The sequence below is a fragment of the Diceros bicornis genome, chromosome 8 (assembly GCF_020826845.1).
Source record: "Diceros bicornis minor isolate mBicDic1 chromosome 8, mDicBic1.mat.cur, whole genome shotgun sequence".
Taxonomy (NCBI): domain Eukaryota; kingdom Metazoa; phylum Chordata; class Mammalia; order Perissodactyla; family Rhinocerotidae; genus Diceros; species Diceros bicornis.
Window position 1 is genome coordinate 55975262 of NC_080747.1, and position 16375 is coordinate 55991636.

At 33.3% G+C, this 16375-nt stretch overlaps 1 protein-coding gene across 3 annotated transcripts in view; it reads right to left on the bottom strand.

Moving 5' to 3' along the window:
* Positions 1-3495: 3495 nt before the first annotated feature.
* The window catches only part of UGT2A1 (UDP glucuronosyltransferase family 2 member A1 complex locus), a 75440-nt gene continuing 62560 nt past the window's right edge, over positions 3496-16375 (bottom strand). For 2 of the 3 annotated variants that reach the window (XM_058547214.1, XM_058547212.1), the window contains 5 exons: positions 12663-12811; positions 10045-10176; positions 8541-8628; positions 7852-8071; positions 3496-3775 (listed from right to left, as the gene is read on the bottom strand). In XM_058547214.1, the coding sequence (XP_058403197.1) occupies positions 3496-3775; positions 7852-8071; positions 8541-8628; positions 10045-10176; positions 12663-12811 (869 nt within the window). The remainder of the gene's footprint in view (positions 3776-7851; positions 8072-8540; positions 8629-10044; positions 10177-12662; positions 12812-16375) is intronic. The other variant, XM_058547213.1, reaches the window with a different exon arrangement.

Genomic DNA, 16375 nt, shown 5'->3' on the forward strand with positions numbered 1-16375 from the left:
CTGAAAGATGGTGAAACAAAACCTTCTCAGTGGGTACAACATCAAGCAGTATATCTGGATAACTCCTTTTTATGGGGGAAATAATAGCCTGCTTTACAGATCTACAGATTCATGTGCAGTAACTAACAGATTGATTGGTTGGTCAAAGACTTGTGAAGAATCAGAGGGAAAATTAAAGGCAAGAAGATCTGAGGTAGAATTATGTGGATATAACTTTTGGAATTTGCATGGATTTTGAAGATACTCATATTCCATGGGAATTCCCTCCAGAATTCAAGTGCTGCTGACAACTGTCTCAATAATAAGGTGTTCTGCATTAGCAATCCTGTGGATGTCTGCGTCTTTTTCCAGACCCTACAGAGTTTTATCTTAAAGCTTATATACAGAGGAGCAATAGGGAATGGGATGAAAACTATACATAAATGTACAGCATAGACTTCACCTTACCAAGGCTATCTGGCTACTCCAGTTGTTATACGGTCAATCTGTTAATAGAGGATATCTCCCCACCTCCTTCCCAATATGGTACCACTCCCTAGGGTTTTAGCCAGGCAAAAGGCAGAAGATTGCATTGGTTACCTTCCATCCTAGAGGATGCATTCATTTTCCTTCATAGAAGTAATTCTAATTTCCAAATAACAGATTTCCTCCTGCCACCCTCTCTGTACTATTTCTGTCAGCATCACAAACCACGGACATGAAGTCTTAGTAAAAATCACAGTATTGATAACATTGTGTATGACCAGGAAACATATTTACAGCTAAGGAAGTGAAACAAAGTCTAACATCCACGGAATTTCCTGATTTTACCAAACTCATCATTAGCTATTGAAAGCTTTTTAGGGTTTTAGCTGGGAGATAATACCCTCTGTAATTTAAGTGCTGTCTTAAAAGATGCAGTATATGTTTAAAATCATGGCCTAATATATGATGCCTTCTATATTTTAGTTTGAATATATGGGTTCAGATCTCAAGGAATTTAAAGTATGAATGGGTCCTCTAACAAGTATGTTTCACTATTTCCCTTAGACAAGTTTGTTTTTCATTATTACAACTTGGAGTCAAGCAGTTTGGAGGTTGTATTTCTCAAGAGAAGAATATTTCCACCCAGGGATATGACCATAATTTACTTATATTGGAAGCTGTGCACGCTTCTTGATTATTTTGAGCTCCTCTGCTTCAACATTCAGTCAGTGAATGTGTTACTCTCCTGGCTGTGATAAATAGTCCAAAATACCAAAAATAACCTACGTTACTGACACATGATAAGTATAGGCAAAATTATGTCTAGTATCTAGTAGATTATCAGGACTCATCTTAATACTCTAATGTCAAACAGTAAAAGTCAGTGGAAAGCTGTGACAAATCATTCAGACAGACATATTATCACATTGATTTGAAGTGGGTGAAGATTTGATCATTCTACCAGGTAAAGAACCCTGACCAGAGGAGATGCCGCCAAAGGATAAGGGGCACATGGAATGTTTATAAACAAAATAGGTAAAAGTGTTAAGGTCAGCCTCCTGAGCATCTCTAAGGTCTGAGAATGTAAGAGCTGTGCAAAAATACTCTGGCTGATGGGACTTGATTCTGCTTTTTAGGGATGAGAGTTTCCTCATCTGAACTGTTCTATGAATAACTGCTAAGGAAAGTCCATTGTCAGCCTATTTTTTTAAATCTAAGTATGCGTTGCAGTTACACTAACTAATTCTGTCGATATCATCCAGAAATTTTTGCCAGCTGGCTTCTGATTATATTCAGGCAAAGGAAGAAACCTGTAGAAAATCAGAGAGCAGTAAGGGAGAAATCAGGTGAACAGTGGCTATTAAGCAGAAGCAAGTCTAGTAGGAAAAGGGTGTCCAGTTTCAGAACCTAAATGGCTGCCGGAACGTAGGTAAGTAGTGTTCTGTGCCAGGGATGGCCAGCCCACCTCTCATCAGATCTTCGCCATTTGCTGCATTCTAATTGTAGAAACTGGGCATAGAGCAAACATAAATGACTCTTCCCAAAACAAAATAAAATAATAAAAGCCAAAATACATCAATATGAATCACATTTTAAAAATGTTAACATTTAACAAATACATTTTCAGCCTTCACAAAAAAATTTGTAGAATTTATTTGCATTTTCAGTAATATACATAGTCAAAGGAAATACTTATGTGTTCCCATTATACAGTTAAATTGGAAGTAATTTTCAATATATCATAGTGAAATGAACAAGAATTTCAAAATTTTCAGTGAACCAATGGATGTCATTTATTGCCTCAATTATATATCAAATACTGAAATTAAAACTTTAGTTAGACATATTAAGTTTGTAAATAATAAAGTACAACCTTTAATCTATTTTTAATTAGTTAAATTAATACAAAGCTGATTCATGTATGAACATTTGCCTTTAATTATTGGTTTGCATTGATAAATACTTACTATCGTATATCCTTGGTTGAGCAGGTCTGCTAATATCTTATATCATTACCATAACAATTAATTGATGAATTTAAATTTGTAGAAGATAGAAACTGAAAAATAATATAATGATCTTATATTTCAAGTAAATATTTGTTTGTTGACAGAAAACTACATATTTGATTTTAAATAGTGATCATGGATTATGAGCATTAATGATTTTTAAATATAATGAATTGATATTTAAATTTAAGATTATCAATTGTACTGTTAACTAAAAATTTCATAAAATTACTAAAAAATTTTTCTATATTTTTTCTTATTTTTATTTCCTCTAAAAATGACCTCTTCACCTTTAATATAATGCTGACATTCTCTTTTCCTGAGAAAAAACTATGACTCAATCAATCTCTTTTGTTTGAAGGCAGGGCCTAGACTCTTGTTCTACAGGGCACACAAAAATACTCGTTGACTAAAGGCAGGAATATAGGTCACGATTATATATGAGTTCAATGGAAATTTGGAAACCTTTCCTGGTGTAATGTGCCATCACAACTATTATCAATTCATGCTCTGACCCCAGTAACATTAGGCAAGCAGGAGGGCCTATTTTTACGAAAAATGACGTCATTACTCTTATAACATACTAGTCTCCTATGATGGTTTCCTGATTTATATGTTCTAGGGGAACTTGTGAATTTTATTCTTCTGTGTTCCCTACATCCATCAACCTCAGCTCATATTTTGTGTGTTCCCCAAGATTCAGCATATCATCAGTCAGCATATCACTTAAAACTGAAAGAAAAAATTGATATTATGAATAGAATGTACATGAAATTTTTAGTGTACCTGTGTCAGGAAAGTTTGAGGAAGAGGGTAAAGCCACCTGGGAAACAAGAAAGGAAGAAAAGAACGTGCTCTCTAGTTAATGACATTGTTGAATTCTCAGCTTATCTCTAGGCTAAGGTAGAGGAATGGGAATTTTGAAAACAGGATGGAGATGATGTGTTTTCGTTCAGGTTTCATTAAGGTGGTTAGAATGAATAGAATTGTCCACTCAAGGCATTGCCAAACTTGAAAATATCTATTCACTCTTTTTCTTATTTCCTGTTTTACCTAATTTTTGAAAAGAAAACAAAAAGCATTTTGTGACCAAGAATATAGCAGTTGCTGCACAGGCCAGCAGGAACCCAATCACATCCAAAGAGTGGTACTGGAACCAGGTGAGGTCATGGGCGGCTGGCCGCAGGTGTTTTGCTCCTTTATGGCGCATGACAAACTCGATCCAGAAGACTGCTCGGTCCAGGGGCTTTACAGGTTGATCGTGGTGAATTCTTGATAACCTCATAGCATTCTCTTTATAACTGGTTGACAAAAGCATAGACAGAAATTAGAGCTTTTGTTTTCATTGAAGGTTAAGTATGTGATACACATTAAAGGTTACATAAGCCAAAGTCCACGGATATGTTGAGGAAAAATTTAATTCTTGTTGTGACATGAACTTAGCTGGTTGCACAGCATTTTGAGAGATGTAAAGAGGAGTATATGGAAGAAATATGTTCTTAACAGAATGTGGTCAAATGCAAACCAAAAAAAAATTAAATAAGCCTAATTTTTCCAAGAAGAAATTTTGATATTGTGTGAAGTATAATTTCCAGGATTGTTCCAACATCAAGATTGTGACTTACCCAATGTTGTGCGAAAATATCCATTAAAAAGTCCATAAGCATGGACTCTAATGTCTGGCTAGTTAATGATAACGGGCAAGGGAAAATGGTAGCCAACATTAGCGAGTCGTTTTTGCAGTGTCTGAGATCTTGGCACTGTGATAATTCCTCCACTGCACACACTTGTACGTTTGTGATGCAAAAGACATTGTCTGTATTGGCAATGTCAAACTCAGTTGGAGATACTAGGATAATTTTAGAAATGGCAAGGAGATAAACTTTGAGTTTTTAAGGTAAATGGAAATAACTTGATAGAAGTAGAGTCCCTAATCAATGTGCCATCATAGTGGCAATAGTTAGAGAGTTAATAGCTCTAATGGTCTCTCAAACAACAATGAGTACAGGTACGTATTTGAAATGTTATGTCTTCATTTGACATTTTTGATGGCTGAACCAGAATTAGTATGTTTCCCTTTGGTTCTGTGTTAAATAAAATTTCCAACCTGAAAATACGAAGATGACAGAAGGTAAGTGGTTTGTGAAGAGATGTTCTAGTGTGAGCAGGACATTGTTGGAATTAGGAAAGGAGAAATGTGGCCATGATTCACCAGTGAATGTGGTACACGAGATCGAACAGGAGGGAGTAATTTACTTGTGTTCTTTTTTGTACACAGGGTAAAAGAATAATCATATACTCTTTAAATTCGATTAAAATATAGGTAAGGTCAAAACAGTAATTTCACCTGATTAATCCTACTACATTTTAGGCAAACTACAGTGGTGATAAAAGCCTACCTCTGCAAATCACATTTTTGTTCAAGGTTTCCTCCATTTATAGAGATTTAAAATTTGAAATACATATATACTTGATAGATAAACTTATTCATGTGAATCTAAATAAAAATAAAGTATACTTTCCTATAGATGAGATAGGAAAAGAAAGGGCTATGTTCAAATTTAAAATGATTATTTAATATTTTATTCTATACTAATATTTTATGACTATCTTAAAATATTATGAATAATTGAAATTACTATGGTTTATGTATTTGACTGCAATTTTTTGTGTTCCTTAATTCCTTTAAGAAATAAGAAAATGGAATACAAGTACATCCACAAGTACAATCTACACTAGACTCCTTTGTTTCTGGATTATTTCAGAGTTAGTGTTAGGATTAGGGTTAATGTTAAGGTATCTTAAAACAAACAATTTTAGGTATTTTCCTGGAAAATTCTGAGTATTTATGATTCTGTCTTTTGGGTCAATAGTTTTCAAATCAACAATAAAATTTAATGAGCATTCTATGAAGTGGAGTTATAAAAAAATTACAGAACTTAACTATTCTGATATTTAGTAAAATGAAGCAAACCAACAGCAAATAACAACCTGATAATAATCTAATAGATTAGACATCAAAGCCATTATGTATGAGAAACAAGATCATAGTAAGCCTTGCTGAGTCCTAACCCCTTACCCAGATCCTGAATTAATGACATCTATAATCTGAAAATTATGACAAACAGGCATATTAATAAAATTGGTTTGGAATGTGGATGGGAAGGAAAAATAGACAACCAGGGCTGACTTTTTAGGATGGATTCAAGACAAATATTGAATGTCTCCCTTCTGGAATTTAATACACTGACCCCTTTGTCTGGAAAACCCTAGTACTATGGCTTTGAACAGATGGTTTTACATAGACTAGTTCCACTAAAAAAAGCTGCACAAAATTCCATCTGAGTTTACCTTCTCCCCTACCTCCTAAATTTCAGATTTCAGTACTACAAATGGAATGTTATAACTAGCCTTCAAGTTTTTCTGAATGAAAATAATTGAGTCTGAGATAACCTGGAAGCAAGTTTCAATATCAGGCACATATACAGATTCAGAGCAAATACTGAGAGCAAGATGAAGAACATGCCTTGATTAAAACTTACATAATACTGGGGAAAAACAACATAAAATGATTAACTTAGACTGTAATTAGGCATAGTACATAATTAAAAAAAGGAGAGATTTAAGTATAATAAGAATGTGAGAATTATGAATAAAATAACAAATCAGGTTATAAAACAAGAAGAGATGATAAAAGATAAAGGTGAGCTGTTGAAATAAATTGCTAAAAATAGCACTTTAAAGGATTAATAAAAGAATTAGAAACAGCAAGCAATGTTCATGGCAAAAAATTGAATTTACTAATTTATGAACTATTTGAGGCAATCTCAGTGAATTAAGAAAAGTAAAAATTGATTAGAACAATTAGAAAATAATAGAAAAGGAAAACAAATGAAAGTATTTTAACAGAGAGAACGTTGAAATCTGATGTCCCTGAAATAGAGAAAAAAAATGGCACTAAGAGACAAAAAATTAATTTCTGAAAAGAAAAATAGAATAATTTTTATCCTAGATTAACAGTGTTTAAAGGATACACTATAACCCAGGGATAATGTAGGAAATGATTTCTAAAGATACATCACAATTAAGTTTCTGAATTAAAAAAAAGTAATAATTTTTTTCCAAACTGAAAAAGAAACACTTAAAAAGAAAAAATGATCAGATAGCCCTCAAAATCCTACAGCAGCATTTATTTTATTTTATTATTTTTTTTAATTTTATTTTATTTATTTTTCCCCCCAAAGCCCCAGTAGATAGTTGTATGTCATAACTGCACATCCTTCTGGTTGTACAGCAACATTTAAAGCTAGAAGACCATGAGTAGTATTTACATAATTCTGAAGAGAAGAAAGTGAGAGCTAAGTATATTATGTTCAGATAGGTATCATTCTCTTATCAGGGCAATGAGCAAATATTGTTAAACATGATCTCAGGGAATTTAATATCCATGAGTCTTTATTGAAAGAAAATTCCATATTATATATTCAGTTGTGAATGAATCTAAAGTATTTTGGAATAAAGAACCTCTGATTCAATGGTGATTATTGATTTTCTTATAGCAAAAAGTCTAAATAAATGTGAGGAAAATAAGTGCCATAAATAGTGACAAATTAAAATTTTAAGTAATACATCTTGGAGATCAGATTACTCCCATAGCATGAGTTCAACTGTTAGTGACTGAAATTAAAACACATAGTTAAAAATAAACACTCCAAACTATATATACATATTTTGTATTAATTCTTAACCTTGGTGAGATCTTTCAGAGATAACAATTAAGATATAATAATATATAGTATCTAAAGTTCAATATAGTTTATAAATTCATTTCAATTTATCTTAAGCTAAATCAAATGAAATTTAGTCTAAATATCCACACATAGTACCAATCTATATTTATAAAATTATTAACTATTCCAATGTGTCTTCCCTGTATATATGCATATACTGATGTATGGTATACACTCAGCTTTAACGATGGTTATTTTTGAAAGATTAATATTGGGCAAGTTATCCTTTCCATTTTTGTACTTACTGAGTGGTTATAATATTTAAATAAGTGTGTGCGTGTGTATATACATATATATTTATAAAAACAAGCAGATTATCCAGAAGAAGATCTGAAAATTTATGTAATCATTAACATTATTTATTTTGAAAAACAATGATAGAATATTTGAAATCCTAGAGATCTATTCCAATTTTAGCAAATCACTTCAGCAATTTGGGAAACAAAATAGTAAAGTAGTTTTTGTATTGGCCATATTATGGTTGTTATTTGAAAACACACCAATTACAAATGCATGAAACCTTGGACATTTTCAACTATGATAGGTAACATAATCAATGGTAAACCTTTAAAAGTAGTAGTACTTACGAAGGATCATTAATGACTGTTCTCAAGGCGTTGAGCAAATCTGCGCTTGTCATTGTGTTTATGTTCACCTCCACAGCCGTTCCTTTGGCCTTCATGTGAGCAATGTTATCAGGCTGGTCAGCAAACATGGGAACTCCCACCAGAGGGACTCCATGATAAATAGCTTCATAGATCCCATTGGTTCCACCATGAGTGATAAAAGCTTTTGCTTTGGGGTGACCTAGTTTGGGGATTGGGTGAGAAGTGGGTAAGGATATCATTATAATACATTAAAAGAATTTCAGAGAGAGATTGGGCAAAAACTACGGGATAACTCAAAGAAGACAGTATTTTCTACAGAAGCTGAGCACATTCGGTATCGATATCTCAGAAAACTGTGATCCCAGGAAAAGGCAGAATTACTTCTCCCTGCATTGTCTGTAAAAACTTTACTGAGGAGGTCATATCTGAACTGAGATTGAAACTTGGAGAGTGATGACAGTCTTAACTGGAGATACTCTTTTGTCAACCAGAGGAAGCGTGAATCTATAAAATTAATGGCCAGTTCTTAAATTATATCTGCTTTAAAACTAGAAGTAAAATGTGAAAATTTTAAATTATTAAATATTTATTAAATTTATTTGCTGTTAAACAGTTACTCAACTTATCCATCATTCAACTATACAGCTTTTTTTTTCTGTCAGTCTTACCAAGAAGATCATTCTGGGGTAACCAATCATAGAGCCGAGTATTGGCTCCTAATGTGGCTGGTTTCTTTCCATTGTATCTCCATAAAACCTGTGGAAGACAGTGCTTTAATATTGCAAGTAAAAACACACAATTAAGGCATGTTAAGGCTTTAGAGTTATTCAGAAATCATGTCACCCACTCTACTTTATTTGATAATTGAGAAGAATATAAAAAAGGAGTAGTTTGCAATCATTGAAAGACATAGTAGGACTATTTACATCCACTTTTTTTTGAAATAATTTGTACTAATAGTCTACTGAATATAGGATTATCACTTAAAAGCAATATTTATCACTTAAAAGCTTTGGGGAGTGAGATTGTAAGTGAAGAAATAGAAAATAAACAGGACTAGTTTAGTCAATCAGAGTAGGGGAGTTAAAAAGCATTAAAACAAAAATGAATACTGTATAAATTTTTCATGAGGCCATCCTAGCTCTCAAGTTTCAAATGTAATGTTTTCCAGAAATATAATTAGCTTTAGCTTTTTATGACCTCGTTTTTAGATAATTGATTGTCTTTATTTTTCTCCTACCCTCCCTCCTTTCTCTCTCTCTCTCTCTCTCTCTCTTTATTTTTTTGTAGTTTCTGGGGGGGATGAGATAAGAAGTTTGCTTATGTTCCATTATATAATGAAGTATCTTGTTAGGATGTTAACCTTTTGTTACATACTTTTTTCTTTTGGGGAACTCTACAAAACAAATTTCACATTAAATACTGATAAGTGGCAAAACCTGTAACAGGAAAGTTTAGAAATGAAAGTCCAAAGTTTTAACAGGCCTAATTAGTACACTTGCCATTACAGACTTTCATGTACTTTAACTAATATACAAATATAGAATCCTAGGATATTTCATGAATAGGAGTATATAAAGAGTAGAAATCTAGAATTGAAATGATAACAAAATTAATTTAGTATCATAAATTAGAAAATATACACTGTTTGACAATAATAGGATTTTTAATTGTTTTTAACTGTAGAAAACTCAACTAAGAAAGGTTAGGCTTCTACTTCTAAACCAGCTACACTTTGATAGAGTTCTAATAAAACCTAGAGATCTGAAGTATATTCTTGAGCACGATTCCTCTCTACTTTAAGTGTAACCTCTCTCTTTACCTGGACTAGGGAAGTAACACACTTGAGAAGTTTTGGGAGTAGTCAGCAAAGGTCATCAGATTTTGAATAGTAAAAAGTTATTAGGATCTTAACATTTTCATCTCTATTTCATTGAAAATAAATGATTTCATAAAAAGATGTATTTTCACAGTAATGCAAAGGCTCAGCAGGCAAATGATAAAGATGCCCAAATACAACATTTTAATGTTTTGAGTAACTTTTACTTAAAGTGGTGCCAGTTAGCTCAGCGTATAATGAGTTTTAACTTTCATCTGGAAAGAGTACTATTAGTCCCACTCTCTCTCCAATTGACAAAGTGGCTGCTCATTAAGATTGGAGGTTGTACTGACCTTCTGTGGAATCTGGGCGAGGGCTGAGGCAATGAGATTGGCTTTTTCTTCTGTGAGATTTTTGACCATTGACCCCAGAGAAAACACCACAACACCATCTTCACCTGAACTTTGGACAAATTCTTCCATTTCCTTCAGAGATAAAATTCTTTCTATTAAAAATGTTCAGGGGGAAAAAAATGCACCTATGCTTCTAAATAAGCAGAGTCAAGAGAAGTCTCAGAGACACTGTTAGACTGGTTCTGTTTTTTGCCACATAGAATCATCTAGAATCATCTAGAATCTCTTTAACAGGAAATATGTTTCTAAAAACTATGGCTTAAGTACATAATGAGTGATTACAAATTAAGTCATGGAACCAAACTAATATACAAAATGAATAAGTGATAGAGGCAGCTCTTCTCATCGTACATGGAACTATTACACCCAAGGCTTAATTTTATGAGCCCACAGAGTTGTTTTATGAGTTTGCAAACTCATAAAAATATTCCTTGGAAGGAAGCCCCAAAATGGTCCTGAACTAGGCTTTTAAAATTTTTGGCATGCCAATTTACAGCCAATAAATTATTAATAAATTGACCTAACTTCCTGTTAGGCATTCAAGATATTTTTCTCATGTTTACTCTTTTCCTGATTAATAGAGCTAAAAAGGAATTTTTTTAGAAATGAGATATATAATAATATGTTTAAAAGGTGATAACACAAACTCCTGCTATAATCATGATAATGTTTAAGAGACAGTGCTTCTCTTCCTTCTCATGCTAGTTGGATGCCCTTAATTTGAGCCTTAGTGCAGATGTAAAACATAAATTTCTCTGCAAATAAAATTCTCTTGCTCATCAATAACAGTTATACAAGTTGGGTGCTGCAAAGTTTGGGACTGGGGTCTTTCACATCATAATCAATGTGAAGGTCACCCTCTAGAGATGTGTCAGGCATTCACTTTGTAACTATTTGTGGTTGCCCTGCAAATCACTGTTTCTTAATTTAAGTCTAGTAAAATTACTAGGGGAAGGACGATGCTATAAATAAAAGTAGATTTCTATTTTTAGCTTAGTTAATGTTAGGAGATTGTCTCTGAAGTCCTAGGAATTGCTGTTTTACGATTTTAATTCATTTCCCTAAACAGATGGTTATTGAATAAAAAAAATATATATATATACTTACACATATGCACACACACACACACACATATATATTAAGACTTACACACCTACCTGTTTGATTTAGATTCTTGATTTGACTGTTTCTCATTGTTTTTTTATTCTACGTATCCAGTGACTGGCATAATTTTCTCATCAGAGATATAAGCCCTTATTGGTATCCATATTTCCCACATGTCTATATTAAAATTTGAGTTTGAAATGGCATAATTTTATCCCTCTTGTAAAACATGTCTGAGTCATTTTTGTGAAACTGTGTATGTGTGAAAAGTGGGGGTGGGAGAATAAACATAGTGTGGCAAGATATTATCTAGTGAGCCATGAAATATGCCATGTCTCTTTCTGTACCTTTGTTTAGATATTGGTTTATCATCTCCTGTAGTAGCACTCAATAGAGCCTGCCTGAAGCAATAAATTTACTGGTATAAAAAAGTATATTCAGAATCCTGAAATGAAATTTTAAACTTAAATATGCATCTTACCCTAAACAGAAATCAAGAACTCTCCTGGGAATGCCATTTAACCTGCAATCTTCTACAGAGATTATGCTCGTTTACCTAAAACCCAAACAAATGAGCAACTGTCTCCTCACTCCTTGTTAATAAGATAGTTAAATACAGTATCCTTACTATGTTTACCCATTGTTCTTTTTTGCTTCTCAATATTGTTTTCTTCCAACATTTCTAGTGGTCCACATTTGTTCTTTTTTAACTTTAGAATGTGACATACAATTTTCTTTTTCATTCCAAAAAAAAAAAACTAACATCATAGTTGTAAAAAACATTTCAACATTTGAGTCTCTCAATTCTATGACTTCTACTTTACGTTGATTCCCAATCCATTTCTGATGGTCTCTGCTGAGACTGAGACTTTGTATTATCCAAATGATTCCTAGAAATCTCCACCTAAAAAATTCCTTTGGCTGAATTTAAACTTGAACTCATCTTCCTATCTCAGTAAAGATTACTGCTATCCAAGAAGCCCTATCTGATTCTATGTCTTCAGTCAACACTTACTTCTTTTTACTGACCAAAGCCTGTGGAATCTACCCCTGAGTTCTCATGAAAGCATCTTTTTCTCTCAAACAATTATAGTAAGTGTCCTTGTTCATAACTCCATCATGCTTGTTAGGAAGACTACAGCAGTCTCCTTAGTGATTTTCAAGGTAAGGTTCTAACTTTCTGTCCCTGCAATCGAGTACTCACACTATAGGCACAATGATATTTTTAACATGCCACTTAAATCACTTAATTCTTCTTCAGCTTAAATATCAAAGTAAAGTCCAAAATAAAGTAATATCACTCATAAGAGACCCCTATGACTTGGAAGACAGATTTGGAGCAGCAAACTGAAGATATCCAGCAGCACATCTCTGTCATTGAGGCTGTAAATTTTAAAGGAAAATCAGGATTTTATTATAAGGTATAAAAGCATCCTCTACTGTATTAGACCTACCTTAGGTAATGGCTTGGCAGGTTTACAATGCAATCCTCCTACAAACTCAAAATTAGGTAAGTATGGACGAGGAAATTCAAAATCCCAATATGTCCGTATTAGCCAAATTTCTGCTTTCCCCATAGTCTCACATAACGTAGTGGGTCTTCCTAGAGAAAGAGAATCAAGTTGGGTGGAGGTTATTAGCATATATGTTTGCTGGGGAAAAAATGTACCAATAATATTCTGATGTGCTATTAAGGAAAAAATAAATCTAGGTCCTCTAGATTACTTATCATGTCTAAATTTAAAAGAAATGAGGAATTTAAAGGAAGGAATTTAAGGAAGGAAGGAGGGAGGCAAGGAAAAAATGAAGGTAGGATGGAAGAAAAGGAGGAAAAAAGAGAGGTGGGAAGGAGGGAGGGAGAGAGAATGGGTCTGAAAGGACAGTAATGTGTAAAACAAAAATAAATTCAATAAAATAAATTCAATAAAAATAAATTCGCAAAAATATATTCTTTCAACAAACAAATTCTTTCACAAAAATTCAATGAATCATTTAACCACAATCTCAAGTACTGATGAATTTCATACTCATTGTTTCTCTCCAATTAAATGGCAGATGGTAGATTAGCCCCACCATATTAGCACCAAATCACATCTCAATGGTTTTCTAATTTCCATTCTGGAATGTATTTCTACCTTCCAGCTTGTTATAGTTTCTGGTTCACTCATATTGTTGAACCCCACCAATATCAGTTTTCTTATCTTCCTAAGTTAAATCCCATCAATTCAATTGATTTGCCCTTATTTTCTTGGTAGGAATTCCCTGAGTAATTCATACCCAATACAACCCCCTTTGGAATATGAAGTACACATATACACCTTGCAAATATCACACACTTATTTTAGTATTACTTTTAAATGATGTTTTTTGGAAGGGACAAATTCTAAGTATTAATATTAGGAGACTTGCAGAGAAGAACAAGCATTTGCAAATGACCAAGTCAACTATTTTTACATGCAGAGAACATGTTTTACATCAAAGTAAAATAAAACTCAGATGAGAATCCTCCTTTCTTAAGGATTCTAATCAAAATTGGTGATCATATATACCCCAAGTTGGATAGCCTCTTTTTAGAGTCATTACAATGTAGGATTTGAGTATGTGTCTGAGGTTATATAGTCAAATGCATTAATTTGATAATGAAGAAACATTTCCTAAGGACACTCAGCTTGAAGTTGCCAGAGATTGGATGAGAACATCACCTCACAGCTTCTATGCCAGTACGTTTACATCCTTTAGATGTCTTGTTCCATGCGTGTGACTTCCTGCCTTGATTACCAATTCCCTAGATGAAATTATTGTTCATAACCTGTAGACCATGTTTTAAGAAAGATCTAGCTTAAAGTATTCACTAAAATTCTATATTTGAAGCAGTGATGCATAGTATCAAATATAAAGCCAATCAAAAGTGAAGAGAATGAAATTGAGCAAAAGTTACTTATCAATAATTTCATAAGACATTTTAAATCTTATACTGAGGAATTATGAAATAAAAATATGGAATTAAAATTTACCACCAACCTTTTTCCTGTAATTGTATTATCACACAATATGTCATGAACACAGTTGATAAATAATATGTAATTAATAAATAGGCTATTAAATTTGAGTTTCCATGTACATATTGTTATTGTTTAAATCTATTATTTTAATCCTACATGATAAGTCTACTAAGATGGCTTTTAATTTCAAAGATTTCTTAGAGGTAGCCTGAATTTACAGCAAAATGCCTTAATGTAAGTGAGATAGACAGGAAGGAATTTCAGTGGGGAACGTTACCAATCTCTCAGAAGTAAGTCTTGTTAGCTGGTTTGATAACTAGAGACAACTTTTGTAGGGTCCCTAGCTTATTAATTTCTTTCCCAAAGCATGTGGGAAACTAATATGTACAATTTCTGAGTCATTTTTAAAAAATTAATACTTCAATTTTTTAGAGCAACTTTTAGATCACAACAAAGTTGTTGAGGAGGTGGAGATATTTCCCATGTACCCTTGTTCTCACACACATATAGACTCCCCTGTTATCAACATCCCCCCATAGAGTGGTACATTTGTTACAAGTGATGAGCCTACATTGAAACATCATAATCACCCGAAGTCCATAGTTTACATTATAATTAATTCATGGTATTGTAAGTTCTGTGGGTTTGGTATAAAGACATGTATCCATCATTATCATATCATAAAGAATATTTTTGATGACCTAAAAATCCTCTGTGCTCTGCCTATTCATCCCTCCCCCCACCCCACTCTGGCAACCACTGATTTTTTGTTGTCTCCATAGTTTTGCCTTTTCCAGAATTTCATATAGTCAATGTCATACAGTATGTAGCTTTTTCAGATTGAATTCTTTCACTTAGTAATATGCATTTAAGGTTCTTTTATGTCTTTTCATGGCTTCATAACTCATTTCTTTTTAGCGCTGAATAATATTCCTTTGTCTGGATGTACCACAGTTTATCTATTCCCCTCCTGAAGGGCATCTTGGCTGCTTACAAGTTTTGGCAATTATGAATAAAGCTGCTATAAACATCCATGTGCAAGTTTTTGTGTGAACATAGCTATTTAACTCCTTTGAGTAAATACTGAGGAGTCCGATAGTATGGTAAGAGTATGTTTAGTTTTGTAAGAAACCACCAGTGTCTTCCAAAGTGGCTGTACCATTTTGCATTCCCACTAGCAATAAATGAGAATTCCCGTTCCACAGCTCACCAGCATTTGTCATTGTCAGTGTTCCACATTTTGGCCATTCTAGTAGATGTGTAGTGGCATCTCATTGTTGTAATTTGTATTTCCCTCTTGACAGATGATGTGGAGCATCTTTTTGTATGCTTATTTGCCATCTGTATATCTTCTTTGGTGAGGTGTCTGTTAATATCTTTGGCCTATTTTTTAATCAAGTTTCATATTTTCTTATTGTTGACTTTTAAGAGTTCTTTAAATATTTTGGATAACAGGCCTTTATCAGACATGTCTTTTGCAAATATTGTCTCCCATTCTGTGTCTTGTCTTTTTATTCTCTTGACATTGTCTTTCACAGAGCAGAAGTTTCTAATTTTAACAAAGTCCAGCCTATCCATCGCGTCTTTCATGGATTGTGCCTTTGGTATTCTATCTAAAAGTCATTGTCATACCCAAGGTCATCTAGGTTTTCTCCTATGTTATCTTCTAGGAGTTTTATAGTTTTGCATTTAGATCAATGATACATTTTGAGTTAAATTTTGTGAAGGGTTTAAGGTCTGGTCTAGATTCACTTTTTGGCATGTGGATGTTCAGTTGTTCCAGCACCATCTGTTGGAAAGACTATCTTATCCATTGTCTTGCCTTTGTTTCTTTGTCAAAGATTAGTTAACTATATTGTGTGAGTCTATTTATGGGCTCTCTATTCTGTTCCATTGACCTACGTGTCTATTCTTTTGCTAATACCACACTGTGTTGATTACTGTAGCTTTATAGTATGTATATCTTGAAGTCAGATAGTGTCAGTCCTCCAACTCTGTTCTTCTCCTTAAATATTGTGCTGGCTATTTTGAATTTTTTGCCTCTCCATGTAAAGTTTAGAACCAGTTTGTCAGTATCCATCTTGCAGTCCAGCTTGTGGGGATTTTGATTGGGATTGCACTGAATATTGGATCAAATTGGGAAGAACTGACATCTTGACTATATT